The sequence below is a fragment of the Jaculus jaculus genome, chromosome 12 (assembly GCF_020740685.1).
Source record: "Jaculus jaculus isolate mJacJac1 chromosome 12, mJacJac1.mat.Y.cur, whole genome shotgun sequence".
Lineage (NCBI taxonomy): Eukaryota > Metazoa > Chordata > Mammalia > Rodentia > Dipodidae > Jaculus > Jaculus jaculus.
The window spans coordinates 56,909,942-56,929,357 of NC_059113.1; the positions used below are offsets into that span (position 1 = coordinate 56,909,942).

Consider the following 19,416-nt stretch of genomic DNA (forward strand, 5'->3'; position numbering starts at 1 on the left):
TTGAGGAGGGGCAGTGGCCAGCCCCCAGGAGGAAAGGTGAGGAGCATGATGGCTTTGCATGAACAAAGCAGGAAGAGAAAAACTGTGCTTGTGGAGGAGAAAGAATGCTGGTTCTAGCAATGCTGGACCTTACAGTCAGGAGCCAAAGCTATGGAAGGGACAGAGGCCCAGCCATGGAAAAATTTCAAAAGCCATATATGCCAAAGAATGACAGATATTTTCATAGGATACTAGAAAGCTACCAGGGGCCTGTAAGCAGTGGGCAGCTAGGAAGGGACTCCATGAATAAAGTGCTTGCTACGCAAGTATGAAGACCAGAGTTCAGATTTAGAGCACCCGCATAAATGCCAGGTAAGCTTGGTAGCCTTCCTATAATCCCAACTGGGTAGCTGACCTGGTGAGCTTTTGATTCAAGTAAGAGACATTGTCTCAGTACAGAAAGAGACAAACAATAAGGGAAGACACCATTGTCAATTCCAGTCTCCATATACACCTGCACACAAGTGCACCCCCACACAAGTGAACATGCATCCACATGCCAAAAAAGAGATTAATGTGATCAGATGCACATTAAAAGCATTACTTTGTCCACTACAACAGTATACCAAAGCTAGAGTCTTTTAGTATAAGTTCCAACAGTACTCTACTGACCATTGAAGAACCCACTGAAAGTGATTTTAATGAACCTCCAACAATAGGGCCCTTCACTGATATTTGAATACAACCGTCTGTTACTGCTCCTTGTTTGTTCTCTCTGTGAACTCTACTTGCTTAATAGTGTGCATGAACCAGGGACAGTGACCAATCAAGCAGGGAACTCTACACACTCACCCAGGCCTTTCAGAATGGCAGACAGATAAGAAAGTCCAGGGAAGGGGAGATTCAAATCCTGGGATGGGACTGAGGATAGTAATGCCTGCTTCTGCAATGTAAGTGGGATATGAGAAGGTAGAATCAAGTAAGTGGGCAGTGTGTCTGCCCATCATTACCATCAGAACTCCACACCCACAATTTCACACAGAGATTCAGCCAACTGTGGATGAAAATTGATTTTTATAGCTGGGTAGGATTACATGCCTATAATACCAGAATTTGGGAAACTAAAGCAGGAAAATCATGAGTTTGAGGATAGCCTGGATTCCATAGCAAATTCCAGGCTATCTTGGACTATATAGCAATATTCAACCTCAAAAAAATCCCAAGATAAATAAATAATAAAAGGATAAAAGAATAAAAGTTGTATCTATACTGAATGCATGATCACATGTAGAATTTATTTTATTATTATTTCTTGAACAATATAACAGCTATTTACATAGCATTTGCATTTATTAAGTATAACAAGTGACCTAGAGATGATTTATGCTATACAGGAGGACATGTATAGGCTATATACAAAAACTACACTTTCTATCTAAGGGATCTGAGTCTCCATGGACTTTGGTATTCACAAAGATCCTTAAACCAACCCTCAGCATATCATGGGTCAACTGTATTTTTAACTCAGTCTAAGATCCAGGGTGAGCCTGCTTCCTCTCCAGGTTGGTAGCAGAGTATCTAGAGACTCAGTCTGGTCTGGTTGCTGTATTTTGAAAGTCAGTGTTAAGCCCTCATGAGGGAATTCAGGATGACAATAGTTGAAAATACTACCAAATGTAGAACCACTGGCAGATCTTATTGTTAATTGCTAGTTGTTATTTAACTATATGATTAATATGACAATTATAAGTAATATCATCCCTGAGATCATTATCAGTGACAATGACAGCCATTGTTTCCTGACCATGTCTGTGATCCATGCACTGGACAAACCTCTCACATTTATGATCTTTTAGCAGGGTTAGTCATAATAATTAGTTCCCCTGTCAGAATGCACTCTTATTGTCAACAACTAGTACTAACAGGAACTGGCTAATGTCACCTTGACTTGAGCCATCACTACCTCCAGGGATTACACATTGACAGTCCACAGGCCACATGTGGGTCATGGTTATATTTAATTTTTAAATATTTGTTGCTGATATACCAAGAAACAGTGGAATTTCTTCTACAAATACCAATTTCCAGCTTCCCCTGGGATCACAAAGACAGAGCCCTGTCTCCACCGAAGATCACCATTTCTCTATCTTGTCCCTCCCATACCCTCTTGCAGCTCAAGTCCTCAGATTGGAAAAAGCACCAGTCTTCCATGTAAACAGGCTGTTCTTCCTGCCCCTGCCCTCTAGCCTCTGTCTCTCTCATGCCTGGGCTTCTGACCCTCTGCTCCAAACTGATGCTTCTCCAAGTGCATCTTTTCACACCACAACCTCATGCTTCTCCTGGACCCAGGATATTTTGGGTGGGGTCCAAGATACTCATAATTGATATTCCTAATGTCCATTCTAAGCCATGCTGAAGCTGTTGGTCCAGGGAGCACACTTTGTAAACCACTGGTTTACAACTCCAGAATGTGCCCCAAATGCCCACTGGGTAAATGCTGGTGGGTATGAGTACAGTCATATCTTTCTTCTGTCAAAGTAGAAAATGGGTAAGGGTGGGGCTTCTACATTTTTAGTGCTCACAAATCGCCCTGCATAAACCAAGAGGGTCATTGTCCCACCTCTGAATTGCCAATTTCCCACAAGCCACTCATCTCTTGTAGGTCACCTGTTGACTTTTTTTCTCACAGGATTCAATAAAAGCAGTTATATGGCCAAGGATATAGAATCCCCTCTTTCTCCAGTGTTTGCACACGGCACATGGGAATTATCTTAAGGAGTAGCCCAGCATGACTCAACACTGACCCACTCCCTCATAGATCTGCACCCAAGTCCTTACCCACTGTGTGATGTCACTAATCATCACTGCCCACAGTCCTTTGAGCCCTTGTTACGAGCTTAACACATCCTGAGTACTTTTTTTTGTGCACAAGGGTTTCCTGACACAGAAACCACTGTTCTAAGTACAGAAGATGCAACAGTAGGTTGGAGGGGTCATTACTGGCCCAAGCTCACTAGCCCTAGAATAATCAAGTGTTAGCTCACTCCTCACCAGGGGGCAGCCACTGTCAGAAATATCATGTCCAGACACAGGTGTCCATGTTCTAAGACCAATGTTCATGACCTGGAAAACCACAGGTATCTATGAATGACATCATATAGAGCACACTTACAGGAGGGGTGAAGCAGAGTTCTGGACATCAGGGTTCTAGGGTAAATGCCAGTGGTCCACAGAAGGGCTAGGGGTATGCTCAGCAGGTCAAGAGTGCAACAACCCAAGCATAAGGACCTGAGGTCAACTCCCAGAGCCTGCATACAAAGCTGCACATGGCAGCACATGCCTATAACCTCAGTGCTAAGGAGGTGGTAGGGGAGATAGGAGGATTGCTTGGGGTCCCTGGTTAGTCAATTAACCAACCAAACAGGGAGCTCTAGTTTCCATGAGAGACTCTGCCTTGGAAAATAAGGCACAAGAGCTATAGAGGGATATCTTCCATTTTCCTTGGCCTCCATATGCATGTGTATGGGGTATGCATGTCTGTACACACATGTGTGTGTGCACGTACACACACACACACACACACACACACACACACACACTTAGAACTGTTTCCTTCCAGGAGACTTGAGTTTTTAGTGCCCTAGATACATCCATAGAGAAACTGGCTCAGCAGGGATGCTATGGGGCTAGGATCTAGCCACCTGGAGTGAGAGTAAGAAGCAGCCCCAGGGAGCTATAAGAACACCTGGGACACTTTGTTACACTACTGCTCTTTCCCCCAGGTACTGGTCAGTGGAGTCTCACTCTCCAGGGTCTGGTTTTCCCTGCTTCATGCACTGCTTCTGTGACCCTGGTCAAAGCACTTAAGCTTGGTGTCCCTTCCCTCTTCCATATCCTGGGGTAACAGCAACCTGCCTTAGTAGGTTGTTGTGAGGATTTAATTAGATGCTTTGTGTGAAGTGCTTTAACATGGGGCCTAGTAATAAGTGCTCAAGAAATCAACATTTTTTTGTGTGTTAAAATAACTACCATTATCACCTTCTTCATCCCAACACCAAGATTCTTACAACTTCAGGTTTCAATGACAATGTTTATGTTCACTTTTCAGCCTCAGGGGTACATTCACAAGCCACAATAAAGTCACCAGGTCTGTGCTGTACTTAATTTAACAAAGAAATAGCCATGCAGCACAGAATCACAGTTCTGGTTAATTCAGGTGCAAGCCCCTGCTCCCCCAAAGCTGACAAGAACTCCCTGCTGGGTCTTTGGGGATGGAAAAACTCCCCCATGGACTCATGACTACTGGCAGGCACTAGTTCTACACCCCAACCTCCTGGAGGTCCACGATTCAAGAGCATGTCAACTCCTCCCACCTTCTCCTTCACCCTGGAAAAGGCTGGGTGGTGGATTACTGTTAGTTACTGACTCAGGTGCAGTGGTGCAGGTTTCAGAATTAACTTTAAATGCTGTTGAGATAAACAACATGACCTTTCCAATGTCAGTGTGAAAAGAAAATGACACAGTTGAAAGAAGGTGGGCAAAATTAGATTCTTTATCACAGTCCGAAACTAGATTTGGACCAAGCTCACCCAAGAGCCACCCCCTGAAAGGTGTCATTTAAGACAGCTATGCTAATTGAACCAATGCAACAAAAACTCAATAGCAATTGTCTTTCCCATCATTTAGAGGCCAGGCTGCATAAATGGAAATCTCCATGTTGGTACCCAGTGGCTTCATGTTATACTATACACTTGACTATAGGCATAGTCAAGTGGATGCATTGACGTTTATGCCTCAGAGAACATTCAGGGCACGCATGGTGGGCAAGAAAAAGAGCACATTGTGTCTGGGGACCCGACAGCCAGAGAGAACAGTTTACTTACAGCTTTTGGCTTATATGGAGGCTGGATCTCTTTGCGCTCAAGTTTCTCCCAGTCAATATACCGGAAAAATGCATGCTCTTTAATGTCGCGTTCCCCTTCGGGTCCACAACCCAGACGCTTGCCTGGGTGTTTGGTCATTAGCTTGGAGAAAAACAAACAAACAAAAAAGAACATTGAATAAATTTCAGACCAGGGATATGTGAGCTACTCAGAAATTATTGTTCCAGTGACTCAGGAGAAAAAAGCATGATGCAGAATACCAACTGGGTTTATTGTCTGTGTTTCATGCAGGCAACAGTTCCTAGCCAGGTCTTTTTAGGAGAGGAGCTCATAGTGATGCCCATCCCAAGGCAAGATCCCACCCATTCATCTAATCAGAGCCCCAATGTGGCCTTGAACTTCAAGTTTAAAATGTCACATAATCCATTTTGATTTAAGAATGAATTTTACACAAGTGCTGGTACATCTAATAAGAACTGTATCCATAGCTCCAAACTCCCCTCTTCCCACCATAAGAAACTGACATTTGCCCAACACAAAGAATATGCTTTTTTGGGTATTATTTGCATTTCTCAGCAAAGCACTTGTGAAAATGACAAAACAGAAGAAAAAATATTAGTCAAATGGACCCAAGTTTCAAGTAATTACTTTCAGAAAGCTCATTAAATAGTCAAAACCTAGCCCAGCTCATTTCCCTGTATCACACATTATACTCAACTCCACTGAGGTTTCTTTGGTGTACTGTTTAAATTACTTAATTATCAAAACTCTCCATCTTTGGGTCTCTGAGCCTGTGCTAAATAACAAGATGAATAGAAGCTCCAAGATGAAACCAGACAGGCTTCCTCTTATAAACGAATCCAAAGCAGCATGCACAGATCTCTGATCTCAAGACAGCAGCATGTGAAGCGAGGAAAGGTGGAGGAGTTAGCAGAAGCAAAAGGGAAAACAGACTGACAGAGAGCATGAGAGGGGGAGACAGTGACTGGACGGCAGAGTTCACTTGATGCCAAGATTGTGCCCAGGGCCCAGCTGCTTATGGGTAAGGAGGGAATCCAGAAACCCAACCTGCCCTGCCACATCGCCAGCTTAGCCTGTTTCCTGCTTCCAAGATCATTCACGGTTATCTTCACAGGCACACACTTTCCAGATCTGCTCTATCTCCCAGAAGTATTGAGCACCTGAGGTTCTCAGCCACTCTCTCTTTACAGGTATAACCTCGCCTCATTTGTCACAGTTACCTAAGGAGGTGAGCCCATTATTTGCTCCAGTTGAAATGATAGGGCACTTGACACCCAGAAAATTTAAGCAAACCTAGGATACAGAGAGTAGCAGGAGTGGGACTTTATCAGTCTATATACAAAAGTTGGGCTTTTAAAATAAATTGGAGCAGGGCACAGTGGCTATAATCCTAGCACTCACTTGGGAGAGTGAGTCAAGAGAATTATGAGTTCAAGCCTACATAGGGAGAATTGAATTAAATAAGGGGGTGAGGGAGAAAGAGAAAAAGAGAGAGAGAGAGGAAGAAGAAGGAGGAGGAGGAGGAGAAGGAGAAGAAGCAGCAGCAGAAGCAGCAGCAGAAGGAGGAGGAGGAAGTGCAGGAGGAGGAGGAGGAGGAGGAAGAGAAGGAGAAGGAGAAGGAGAAGGAGAAGGAGAAGGAGAAGGAGAAGAGAAGAGAAGAGAAGAGAAGAGAAGAGAAGAGAAGAGAAGAGAAGAGAAGAGAAGAGAAGAGAAGAGGATAGTTCCCTGCATGTGAGTTTAGAGGATATTTGTGGTCTGGCTTGGTCAGGAAAGGTTGATGGAGAGCAAGCAAAATGAGTCAAGCCTTGACATTTGTATAGGAATTGGATGGATGGAAAGAAAGCCTGTGAGGTCTTGGTCAGAGCTGATAATAACAACATCAATAATGGCTTCTGAGTACTGAGCACACTGCATGGCCAGTTTCTATGTTGAAGGCACCTCCAGCCATCATTTACAGCTCTTTAATCTTTGTAGTAATACTTTGAGCCTAAAGAAATTGGGTGCAGGGAAGTCATGTTATTTTCCTAAGGTCATGCAGCCAAGGAGCAGAGCTAGGGTTTGAACAGATCACCTGGCCTAGCAATCTCTCAGCACAGCAACTTATCTCTGCTTATTTTCACTCCAACACAAAGCCAGGCTGGCCTTCTGTCTGCTTCAAGGTTGTTCACAGTAGGCATGATGATCTGAGCAAAGCTTCGCTCAGGTTTTTTATGGTACAGAGAAAGACCTTTAATGAGATAGACCTATAAAGAATACGGTATCCATGGGGAAGGTGGCTATTTTCAAAAGCTTAGCTTAATTTTCATGTAAGCAGGGAGAGAGCAGGCACAGAAATACTGCTGTAGGAGCATGCAGCAGGAATTCAGAGTCTCTGCCCAGTTCCCACACTCATGGTTCTCATGTGCCTGGAGCCATGTAGACAGCTGGATGTAATCACTGTTCCCATCTCGGATCACCTCCCAGATGCATCCCCTGAGGCCCGCTGCTCAGGAGGAAACAGTTGGCTCTTGGCTTAAGTATCACCCCTTCTTTAGAGCATCAGTCTTGAAGAAAGAGCCCACACTGCATGCAGATCACTCAACCCAGAAAGGTACTCCAGCCCCACAGCACAAGAGTCACCCTGGTTCATCCTGAAGGTTATAGATCCTGAATTAATAGAAATCTGCTCTACCAGGGAAACTGCTAATTGGAGCTGAAGCTGAAGACAGCTGACCTGGAAAATTCTCTCTCTTCCATGACCCACTTAGAGCCCTTAGCTGTCCAGGCAGCGCTAGGCTGGAGAAGGGAAAGCCCTGAGCATGCATTGAGCACCTACAACATGCCAACACAATGCAAGAGCTTCTTTTTATGATGCCTTATTTAATTCTTGTTTTTGGCATGTGTATTGTGTGAGGTGTGCATGTATGTGTGTGTGCATGTATGTGGTTGACTTCCGGTATCTTCATCAGTTGTTCTCCACTTTACCTTTTGAGACAGGGTCTCTCATTAAACTCAGAGACCACCGATTTGGCTGGGCTAGCTAGCTACCAAACTCCAGAGGTTCTTTTATCTCTGCCTTCCCAGGACTGGGACTGTAGGAATATGCCACCATGTCCAGCTTTTGCATGGGTGCTGGGAACCCGAACACAGGACCTCATGCTTGTGCAGCAAACACTTTACCCACTGAACCATCTCCTCAGCCCCTCATCCATCATTCTCAGAAACTCTGTTTAATGATCATTTTTATTGCACTTTAAAGATAAAGCAAAAGCCCAAGATGTGAAGAAAACTGCTCAAAAACATGCACCTAAGAGGAGATTTGTAAGAGGCCTTTTGATCTCTAAAACCCTTACTTTTAAAATTCCCATGCAGGGGATGAAACTCAAATGCCAAGAGGACCCTGGCATCTAACAGTAGTGACAGCATTAGTCATATGGAGGATGGCCCAAGGGTTCTGGAGCAGAACACAGGCTATGGTCAAAGTGATTTATAGGTATTAACTCATTTAATCATGAAAGTACCCCTATGTGCAGTGCTGTGATTGGCCTCAATCCTCAAATCAGGTCAAACAACTTCCCCATGATCACAGGGCTCATAATGTTTGGACTTGGATTTGAACCCAGATGGAATTTAGCCAAATGGGGTTTTTGCAAATTGGAGAGGGCACATCCTATCTAGGGGGGTGATTTCCAATCCTGCTGACTGATTCTTTGTACAAACAACAGGCCAAGGAGGCAAGATCTGATTTTTCATGAGAAGCTGCAGAGCTGACTATTTACGGGAAATGTCCCCATCTTTAAATGTTGGGAATCATTAAACGAACTGAAGACGCAGTGTCCTACCACCTCCCACTACCCCCAGCACCATGTCTCCAGCAGGCTCACTGGCCTTCGTCTGTGCCCTCTTTTGTCTATGGGTTTTGCTAAAAACCAATGAACCTCTGAGTCTCCTCTAATTTTTTAAAATTTTCTTTTGTTTTTATTTATTTATTTGAGAGCGACAGACAGAGAGAGAAAGAGGCAGAGAGAGAGAGAGGAGAGTGGGTGTGCCAGGACTTCCAGCCACTGCAAACAAACTCCAGACACATGTGCCCCCTTGTGCATCTAGCTAATGTGGGTCTTGGGGAATCGAGCCTCAAACTTAGGCTTCACAGGCAAGTGCTTAACCACTAAGCCATCTCTCCAGCCCCCCTCCTATTTTTTCTCTCCCTGCCTCACATCCTCCCAGAAAATATTTTTCAACCATTTCAACTGAAAGATGTGAGAGGCTGAGCCTGATTCATACATGGCTTCTCCAGGGATGTTTGCATCTCAATCTGTGTAGCTAGAAAATGAAGCTCAGAGTGAGACCCATGACAAGGTGCTTTCAAACTGGGAGGTTGGCCCAGCTATTGTGATTTTAGCCAAGCCCCAGGCAGGTTTCCTTCACTAGCTGTTGGACATCACATCTGACTGGATAAGGCAAGGAAGATGTGCAAACATTGCAGAGACCCAGACCCACAGCCTGGGCTGGTTCAGATACATGGTGGGAGCCCATACTGCCACACAGCTCAATTCTGACCTGAGGATCACATGTACCAGTGGCTGGGGAAACCTTTAGAGAGATACTGTCTTGCATAATAGTCCCCCCCTGAGTCTCCAGCATAGCTTTCACACATCCATCAGGTCTCCTTTGGGCATTGTTAAAGGCAGTGAGACTTTTGTTGTTAACTTGTTTGTTTTGAGCCACATGGGGGCTTTTAAAAAATATTTTAATTAATTAATTTATTTATTTGAGAGAGAAAGAGGGGGAAAGAGGGAAAGAATGGGCCTCCCGCCACTGCAAATGAACTCCAGATGCATGCATCCCCTTGTGCATCTGGCTAACATGGGTCCTGGGGAATTGAACCTGGGTCCTTTGGTTTTGCAGGCAAATGCCTTAACCACTAAGTGATCCCTCCAGCCCCACATGGGAGCTTTCTAAAAACACTAGTTTGCAGACTTTATATATGGAGTGAGGCTCAGATCTGTGCACCCTGAGAACATACTGACAAGGGTCTAATACAAGATGTATCACAGACAATCCTTACCTGTAAGCATGTATCCTGTTTCTGCCAAGGTGTCGTAGAGTAAGTGACAGGTATATCACTGTCCCTGTCCATGCCCTTGCAGTTGGTGTGTGTGTGTGTGTGTGCATGTATGGGCACACACGTGTGGGAAGAGCACATAGAAGCTTGGGGATACTGATTTGGGGATAGCTTATCCAAAGAGTCACTTCAAATCAATACTGCCTGATATTTTCTTACAACAAAAGTTCTATACTCAGTATTAACTAAATAGTTGTGCAGCAAGGTAGACTGAGTTGTGCCCCTCCCATGGGTTCCAGCTCTTAGGCGAAGTCTGCTTTCGACCTCTTTCACTCACTAAGTATTTCTTTGCCCAGGGCTGGGGGCTGGAGTACAGCCTGTTGCAAATGCCCAAACATGCTGGCCTGTGAAAGTTTCGGCACACATTAGAAGCAAGCTCCCTTTTCCCTGGGAGCAAACACTCTACACCAGGGCTCTGGGGTTGAGAGTGTAGCGAGAGGCAGAGCCTAGTCTCTGATGTCTACAGGTGGGCATAACCTGCACTCTGTGTGGTATCCCGGCCTCAAGCATCACGTGGCTTACTCACCCCTTTACAGATGGCCACAGCTTCCTTGGACATGGACTTGGGATAAGCCACATTGTGCTCCATGATGGACTGGAAGAGTTCGTCCTCATCCTCCCCTTCAAAAGGTGCCTATGGGAAGAGAGCAGGGTGGGAGAAACCACTGTCTGTCCCTCCCCCACCCGACTGCCCCTAACCAGCAGGGCTTCCTCCCCCGGGCCCAAGGTAGGGTACACACCAAGGTTTTCAACAAGAAGAGAAAAGAGGAACTTGGAAAGGCCCAACACCAGAAACATCACAGATAATCAGATTTTTTCAGAGTAATCATGTGGCTAGAGATGGAGGTGGACTTTTCTTATAATTCACTTAAGATTCAATTACCTGGCCAGCCAACATCTCGTACAGCAGTACTCCAAATGCCCACCAGTCCACGGACTTCCCATAGGGCTGATAAGCAATGATCTGGAAAATAGAGGACACCCTGTCAGGGTGGTGGCAGCACCCATTCACACTGGGGGATGGAGGGCTCTGGGGAGAGCTTTCAATGGCATGGTTCCGGCCTTCTGAGAAAGGTTAAAGTGGCTGTCACAATCCCAGAGGCAAGCCAGGGTCTCCGAGAGTGGACTGGAAGGTTAGCACACACCTGAGCTATTCTTTTTCTTTGCTGCTTGGGGAATGAGGGACACACTCCACAGAGGCACCTGCAGCTGGGCAAGCAGCTGTGTCTCTCTAGTGTTTTATGTACTGAGGATGAGGTGGTGGTGTTATTTACATTTCAAAACTGCATACGGCATTTTAATGAGGAAAGGTTATTTTTATTTCTCATTTTACAAGTAAAAACATTTACACAATAACACGAATATACTTATCACTGCTGAAGTACATACTTAGAAATAGCTAAGATGGTAAATTTTACATGTGGGTTTTTCCTTGTTTTGCTTTCTTTTGTTTTTCATCAGTTTGGGATTGGACCTAAGACCTCATGCAGGCTAGGCAAGGATTTTGTCATTGCCTTGAGTTCAAGGCCACCTGGTCAGCCTGAGCTAGAGTGAAACCCTACCTCGAACCCCCCCCCCCAAGAAAGTTTAATAATATTTATTGTTGCATTGATTATTACTTATAAAATGCAGATATGATAAAAAAAGTTAATGAAAATCATCCCTTTATCAAGAGAAAAATCATGACTAATACTAGTCTCTCTCTTGACTCTTCCATTAAACAGTACATATGTGTGTTTAACATAAACATAGAAACTTCAGTAAATGGCCCTTTACTTGCTAGGATTTTTATATGCAGACTAACTGGTTTTTACCTCTGCAAAGTATTCCATTAAATGAACATGCCAGAATCTATCTTATAAATTCCCAATTATCCAATTTTGTCTCCATAAATTCCTGGAAGCAGGAACAGGGGATCCAATGGTATCTGCATCTGGAAGGGTTTAGATGGGCAGGTCTCACATAGCCATATGATTCTCCATCTTTCAGGTGTGAAGACATTACATCAAAGGCATGTGGTATTAACATAGCAAAGGCCAAAGGCTGAGGTTAGAGGAGCAGAAAGGCTACCTTTATATCTTGACCACTATTTACCCAGAGAGAGATGCTAAGAGGCGTTGCTAAACTTCTTTAAGGCTTATTTTCCCCTTCCATAAAATAGACATGCTGTGCACATCGTGAGGTAAGGATGAATGAGATACTAGGTGCCTCACACATATCAGCCTTCATAGTGTTGCTTCTTAAAAATATTTTTTATTTTTATTTATTTGACATAGAGAAAGAGTCAGAGAGGTGGGGAGAGAGAGAAGGGGGTAAAAAGGGACACCAGGGCCTCCAGCCGCTGCAAATGAATTCCAGATGCATGTGGCACCTTTTACATCTGGCTTACATGGGTCCTGGGGAATCGAACGTGGATCCTTTGGCTTTGCAAGCAAGTACCTTAACTACAAAGCCATTCCTCCAGCCCATAATGTTGCTTTCAAAACGAATATATTTTTATTTATTTGAGAGAGAGCAAGAGAATGGGCCCACCAGGGCCTCTTGCCACTGTAAACAAACAGTAGACACATGTGCCACTTTGTGTGTCTGGCTTTATATGGGTACTAGGGAATTGAACCCAGGCCAGCAGGCTTTGCAAGGAAGCACCTTTAGCTTCTGAGCCATATCCCCAGCCCAACGGTGTTCCTTTTTATAAGAACATTCTACCGCTCAGTAATTGCTTGCTTTCCCCAGTAAAGATGTGGGACCAAACTTGCTATAGAGTAAATGTCTGTCTCTGGAACCACGTCTCCCACTTCAACTTCCATTCTAAATTCAAAAAGGTAGAGATGTTGGTTGAAGGATGAAAGATTTCAATCAACCAGGAGGAAGAAGTTCAAAAGAGCTGCATTACGTCTCATCACATGACTGCAGCTACTACAACTGCACTCAGGAAAAGAGCTGTGGTTGACAGGCCTGGTGGCATAGGTCTGCAATCCCAGCATGTGGGAGACTGGGAAAGGAGAACTGCCTTAGTTCAAGGACAGCCTAGGCTATATAATACATATAGGCTAGCCAGGACTACATTTACAAAAAAAAGGCTGGGGCTGAAGAGATGGATTAGCGGTTAAGGCATTTGCCTGCAAAGCCAAAGGACCCCGGTTCGATTCCCCAGGATCCACGTAAGCCATGTGCACAAGTGAGCTCATGCATCTGGAGTTCGTTTGCAGTGGCTAGAGGCCCTGGCATGCCCATTCTCTCTCTCTTTCTGCCTCTCTCTCTGAAGTAAATAAATCAATATATTTTTTTAAAAGGCTATGAGTATAGTTTCTAAGTATTCTCAGCACACAAAAAAAGAAAATATGAGAAGTCCTACCTATTCAAGTTAACTCAGTGTAACACTTCCACACCCACTTTTCAAAACATGTTGTACATTATAGATATGTATATACTTAGTGGTTTTAATTTTTAAATTTTAAAAAAGACAAGTAGCTAAAACTAGACAATAAATACACCCAGGGAAAGAGAACTGCAAGACATGAAAGCTTTCTTCAAGAACTCTTCTCAGTGAAAGTGTTTTCACACTTTTAAGGTACTTCATGTTTTATTTGATCCTCCTGACAACTCAACAAGCTAACCCTTTTACAAAGGAAAATAGAGCCTGGGGGAGCTGAAAGAAATTGCCAGAGGTGATAGGGTCAGTTATCAGTGAAGCCTGACCCGTGGCAGAGTTTCCCACTGTACACGGGAGAGGGAGGGGACTCCGTCAGCAACACAGCTGTGGGACACTGTGTGTTCACCCACCTGGGACCAGCTGGGAGCTACTGATAACCAGGACCCTGAGCCCAGCCATGACAATTCTGGAAGTGTACATTTCTATTTTATTTATTTATTTTTTTGAGAGAGAGAAAGAGGCAGAATGAGAGAGAGAGAGAGAGAGAGAGAGAGAGAGAATGGTAACACCAGGTCCTCCAGCCACTGCAAATGAACTCCAGATGTATGTGCCCACTTGTGCATCTGGCTTACAAGAGTCCTGGAGAATCGAACCAGGATCCTTTGGCCTTGCAGACAAATGCCTTAACTGCTAAGCCATCTCTCCAGCCCTGGAAGCATACATTTTAAAAGCTTCTTAAGACCATGACCGACTCTGTGACTAGGATTGGGAACCAGAAATCATCTAACTCATGACACAGCCAGATCCTGTAGAGTAGAATGTGTTGGATACTCAGGGGGATTAGCCAAATGATAACCAACCAGAGCATGCCACAAAGAGAAATCTGCCCAGGTACTAGATGATACATCCACCTTCTTAGAAACAAACAACACACAGGGGGAGAGAATTCCTTCCACCACGTGCTCATCCTCAAAGGTCAGCTATGGTGCGCCAGCTCCCAGATTTCCTTTGTGTCACATGTACGCTCACATCCTCCAAGGAAACAGCCATGTCTGGTGTGCTACTGCTATGACCTATCAGCAGTAACATCGTACTTATCATTCTCTGTTGGTTGTCTCTTTTGTTTTTTCATTGTAATACAAGGTCTCGCTATGTAGCTCAGACAGGCCTCCAATTCAAGATTCTTCTGCCTCAGCCTCTCAAGTGCTGGGATTGTAGATAAGTATCCCCATGTCTAGATATATTTTCTATTACTAGTAGATCTTAAAAATATTTACATATATGCTTAACTCACTCTCTTGAATTTGTACCTACTAACATTTTCTATTATAAGTAAATGTCAGTTTCTTGCCACCATGCCTACTGAGAGACATTGTTTCATTGAGTCCATATAGATGTGCTCTGATCTTTCCAAGAGTATAGGATTTACTGACATGAATGTAGCATGTTAGCTAATTACCCTTTGATGGGCAGACATTGAGGATTGTGTCCTGTTTTTCATTTTCAAAAATTAGTGCTGGAGCCAGGTGTGGTGGCACACATCTTTAATCCCAGCACCTGGGATGCAGAGGTAGGAGGATTGCTGTGAGTTCGAGGCCACCCTGAGATGACACAGCAAGTTCCAAGTCATCCTGGGAAAGAGCAAGATCCTATATTTAAAAACAAAAACAAACAAATAGAAATAATGCTGGGATGAAGGAAGGACTTTGAACACATACCCTTTATTCTCTGTGTATATACTGTTGTGTGTATGTGTGTGTGTGTGTGTGTGTAAACTAGGTTTCCAGAAATTGTTTTGGCACAAGAGCATGTAAACTTTAAACTTTATGCCAAGTTATTTAATTTCACAAGGACTCTGATCACCATTTCTGTATATCAAATGACTGTCAGTCAAGAAAAAAAGCAATTCTAGAGTGTCTCTTTCTAAACCTATGTGCCATGTACACAGTGCCCTTGCTAACCCTCAGTAATAGAGCATAGCATGCCACTGCTTCAAGCACCAGCTTGGAGTAAAAGAGACAGAAACTATTGTGCCATGTGGTGTGAAGAAATTTCATTCAGTGACCACTTCCTTCAGGAGGAGAAGGAAGGCATTCACATAAATCTTTATAAAAGAAAAACTTGGAGCCTCCTTGGATGAATCATAACTACTGTGTGCACAGCATACAACCCCTGTGTCATATGTAAAGCCAGGAAATCTGTCCCCTCTCCGTGGCTTGCTCTCTTAGCACCAATGTCACAACTAGGAGACATCATATGGCCAGGAGCCACAGCAGCTTGATGATGACTTTTACCGATGTGTTTTGTATGGTTCTTTTGAGTTTTATTTAAAGTTTTCCCCAAACCTTGATGTATTTTGGGTCTGAGCTTCTGGATGTGTGCTAAGTTAATTTGCATGTGAGATCCCAAAGGAATGACTGAGAGTACAGAATGGAGACCAGCCCAAGGTTACCAGGTACCACTCTTGGCCCTTCCCAATCCCTACAGGGACACCTGGGAGCATCACAGGAGGGTGTGTGTGAGGGGTCCCTCTGTTCTCACCTCTGGGGCAATGTAGTCTGGAGTGCCACAGAATGTCTTGGTTGTCACCCCATCCCAGATGTTTTCCTTACACATGCCGAAGTCAGCAATTTTGATGTGCCCCTCAGAATCCAGCATCACGTTGTCAAGTTTTAGATCACTGTAGCAGATACAAGAATTTGGACATTTTAGTAAAATGCTAAGAAAGCCAATAGCTATTCATTGTGCATACATCTGTGCTAGGGTTTGTGGGGTCACAAAAGTAACTGAATCAGACCTGGCTTCTGACAGCTTACAATTTGCAGAGAGATCAAAAAAGGACCCACTGGGCTGGGGAGACGGTACATGAGGTACTTGCTAATAAGCCTACTAGCCCAAGCTTGACTCCCCAGCACCTACACAGAGACAACGTTGTGCACAAATCTATAACCCCAATGTCCCTATGACAATGGGCAGGAGAGACAGGAGAAGACAGGAGAATCTGGGAGCTCACAGGTCAGCTAGACTGGCCAACACAAAGCAGCAAAAACTAAACAAGAAGGAAGATCTGTCTCAGGTAATGTGGAAGGAGAGGACAAGCTCCCTAAGGTTGTATGAGTGTGTGTGCATGTACACACTCTCACACACACGAGGGCTCACCAACCTTTGTGCTTTCTTCTTCTACAGAATAAGCTGTGTCAAATGTCTCACAAAGACATGCAGCTCAGGAGAGAGAAAGTCCTCAAAAAGATAAGCAAAGGACACAGCACCTATCAGTGTCTCTTACATCTGAGAGAGCTCTAATAGGTGACCTTTAGAACTTAGTTATAATGTTTTATGGAAGATATAATTTTCATGAAATTATTCTTTATAAAATATCTTTAAAGATCATGAGGGAAAGAATAGATTGAAAGAAACATTTAACCTCAATGGTGTCGGGTTCTTCTAGGCTACTTTGTAGGACATGACTGAAGAGTTTCCACTGATTTTTTTTTTCAACTAAAACATACTTGTTGCAAACCTAATCTATACCAGGCACCATTCCTGGATCTGGGTAGATTCACTATGAACAAGATAAATATGCATTCTTCTCTGATTTGGAGTAAAGTCTAGAGGAGAGGAAAACTAACAAGTACTCAAACATATAAGCATGATTATTACATATTCTGATAAATAGTATGATGAAAATAAAGACAAAGAGGGGCTGGAGAGATGGATTAGCAGTTAAGGCATCCAGGTTTGATTCCCCAGGACACACATAAGCCAGATGCACAAGGTATCACATGCATCTGAAGTACATTTGTAATGGCTGGAGGTCCTGGTGCATCCACTCTCTCTATCTATCTGCTTCTTTCTATCATTAATAAATAAATCAGTAAATACATGCATAAAATATATTTTTTAAAAGATGGGGTATTAATGGAGGGAGGTCATTATAAACAAGGTTCCAGGAAGGACTTCTATTCATCAGTGACATTTGAGCTTTTACCTAAGGAATATATGCTATGATCTCATTCTGCTAATGCCACCTGTGTGGGTGAAGGGACCATTCTGTTCTGGGGAACTCATACATGGCTCCAGTGTGTAAGATTAATATCAGCATGCTTCCTCCTAAATACTTACACCAGTGCCACATTTTGTGCACCAATGAGTAAGGATACTTGATGGGTCAGACCTTCTCAGGCCTCACAGAAGATTGTGAGGTCTAGTTTCCTAGAATATATGGGATCTAATGCCTAACCCAGCTCTCTCCTACATGATCTTCATTGGGTTCTGAATGTCTGTTGCCTCTGCCTGCAGAAGCACTCTGAGATAAGACCACATTATAAACTTCCTTGAATATCATGCTCCCAATCCTTAAGTCATGTAATGTGAGTGGTGCTAACTTTGACTTATGGCCCAAGGAGTGGTCATATGGGCTTATATTGGCCAGTGGAACTAGCTGGTCACAGTGATTAGTTCAGGAATGGGTATGTGAGCCACCTAGAACCATCAAAATCCTGGTATCTCCATGGTTATCACCAAGAAAGAAGGGAAGCTCTTTGTACACTGTGCTGACTCAGGTGCTGAATTGTAAGTCTTGAAATTCCAGGAGTCAATGAATGGAGAGAAGAAATGAATATACAGTAGCACCAAGAAGGAAAGCAATACAGGAACCACTGTAATACCATTTCAACCTCTACATCCATCCAGCATCAGATCTGCCCATCGAATTTCCAGTTATGGCAACCAAAAAACACCTATTGTAAGTCAGGTTATTTGAAATGAATTACTGCCAACACTTCCAACTAAAAGGATGCAGCCTGGTATTTTATCCCAGCACCTCTGTACCTATGATGCCTTTTCATCCACTTCTACTGATTGCCAACAGTAACATCCCCACATTACCTATCCATGCACTGCCCATGGTACCGCCTATGGCCAGCCTTCATGCTTGTCTGTAAACCATGGTTGTTTCAAATACCATACTGGAACTTAGAAGTGATATACTATGCCTTGACTTGGTCAGCTGAACATACCAGATCTATGTGTGACTTCACTAATATATGACATCCCTCAACAACCCTAGCTTTACCTTCACCACCTGCCTTGAAACCACAAGGGCTATTTTCTTCATGCCTTTCATGCAAGAGGAAGTGAAGTCCAGGACTTTTGGCTACCTGTAACTCCAGACCAGAATCTTCCATGCTTGCAATAGAATAAGTGGTAATTTGCCTCCTACCATGCAGCAGCTCCCCCCTCTTCTGCCTGGTTTTCCCTCATCGTATTTGTCATTATTGAGAATTTGCTTGCATTTCTCTTGCTTCATAGAGCAAGCTTTTGCTCATTTCCTTCCTTTATCCCTTTTCTCTGACCAAGGCAGCCCCTAGCCTGCAGTAGGCTTCTGATAAATATTTGTCAAATGAATGAATGGATTGGTTTTTTATGACTCGTCACAATCTTTTAATAGACCTCACCCATGGCAAGAGATGATAGAAGCCCTGGGCCCCTACCAGGTCCTGTTACATAACAAATCAGCCACAGCCTGTGCCATTCTCATCCACATAGTGTGAGAAGAATTGTATACCCTGGGCTCACTGATGAGTAGCAGCCTCGGGCTTGCTAGCCTGCCTTGCGTGAAATATAAAATGGTATGACTCATGCAGCTATGATCATATACTTGCTCCTCCAAAAACCGGCAAATGCCAACTTCTGAAGTTAATCCTGTCTTTCAGGGAAAGCTACTCAGAGATCTATTTCCAAACTGTAGCTACATGCAAGAAAAATTGTTTCATAATGATATGATTCCACCACATTCTGTCAGCCAAGATTCTTCATTTATTCCCCAAATATGGGGCTTAAGAGGAAGAAGTACTGGGACCTTCTTGTTAATCCTCTTCTTCTTAGAGACTCTTAGCATCCTCATGTTTGAGGTCCCAAAACATCATTGGTGATACAGCCCATCAAGATTTTTCTATCACCATATAGAGCTGCCCAAACTTTGCCAGGGCAGTGGGTGGTGCTGCCTGGCAGAACACATGCCCAAGTTAGTGCTGGAGGATTCCTCCCCCACCATG

General features: G+C 43.8%; 1 protein-coding gene across 3 annotated transcripts in view; it reads right to left on the reverse strand.

The window, feature by feature from the left end:
• Positions 1–19,416, reverse strand: part of Prkcb (protein kinase C beta) — a 393,262-nt gene that overhangs the window by 25,337 nt on the left and 348,509 nt on the right. For all 3 annotated transcript variants that reach the window (XM_004670196.2, XM_004670195.3, XM_045131080.1), the window contains 4 exons: positions 15,902–16,040; positions 10,871–10,951; positions 10,514–10,621; positions 4,863–5,003 (listed from right to left, as the gene is read on the reverse strand). In XM_004670196.2, coding sequence (XP_004670253.1) covers positions 4,863–5,003; positions 10,514–10,621; positions 10,871–10,951; positions 15,902–16,040 — 469 coding nt within the window. The remainder of the gene's footprint in view (positions 1–4,862; positions 5,004–10,513; positions 10,622–10,870; positions 10,952–15,901; positions 16,041–19,416) is intronic.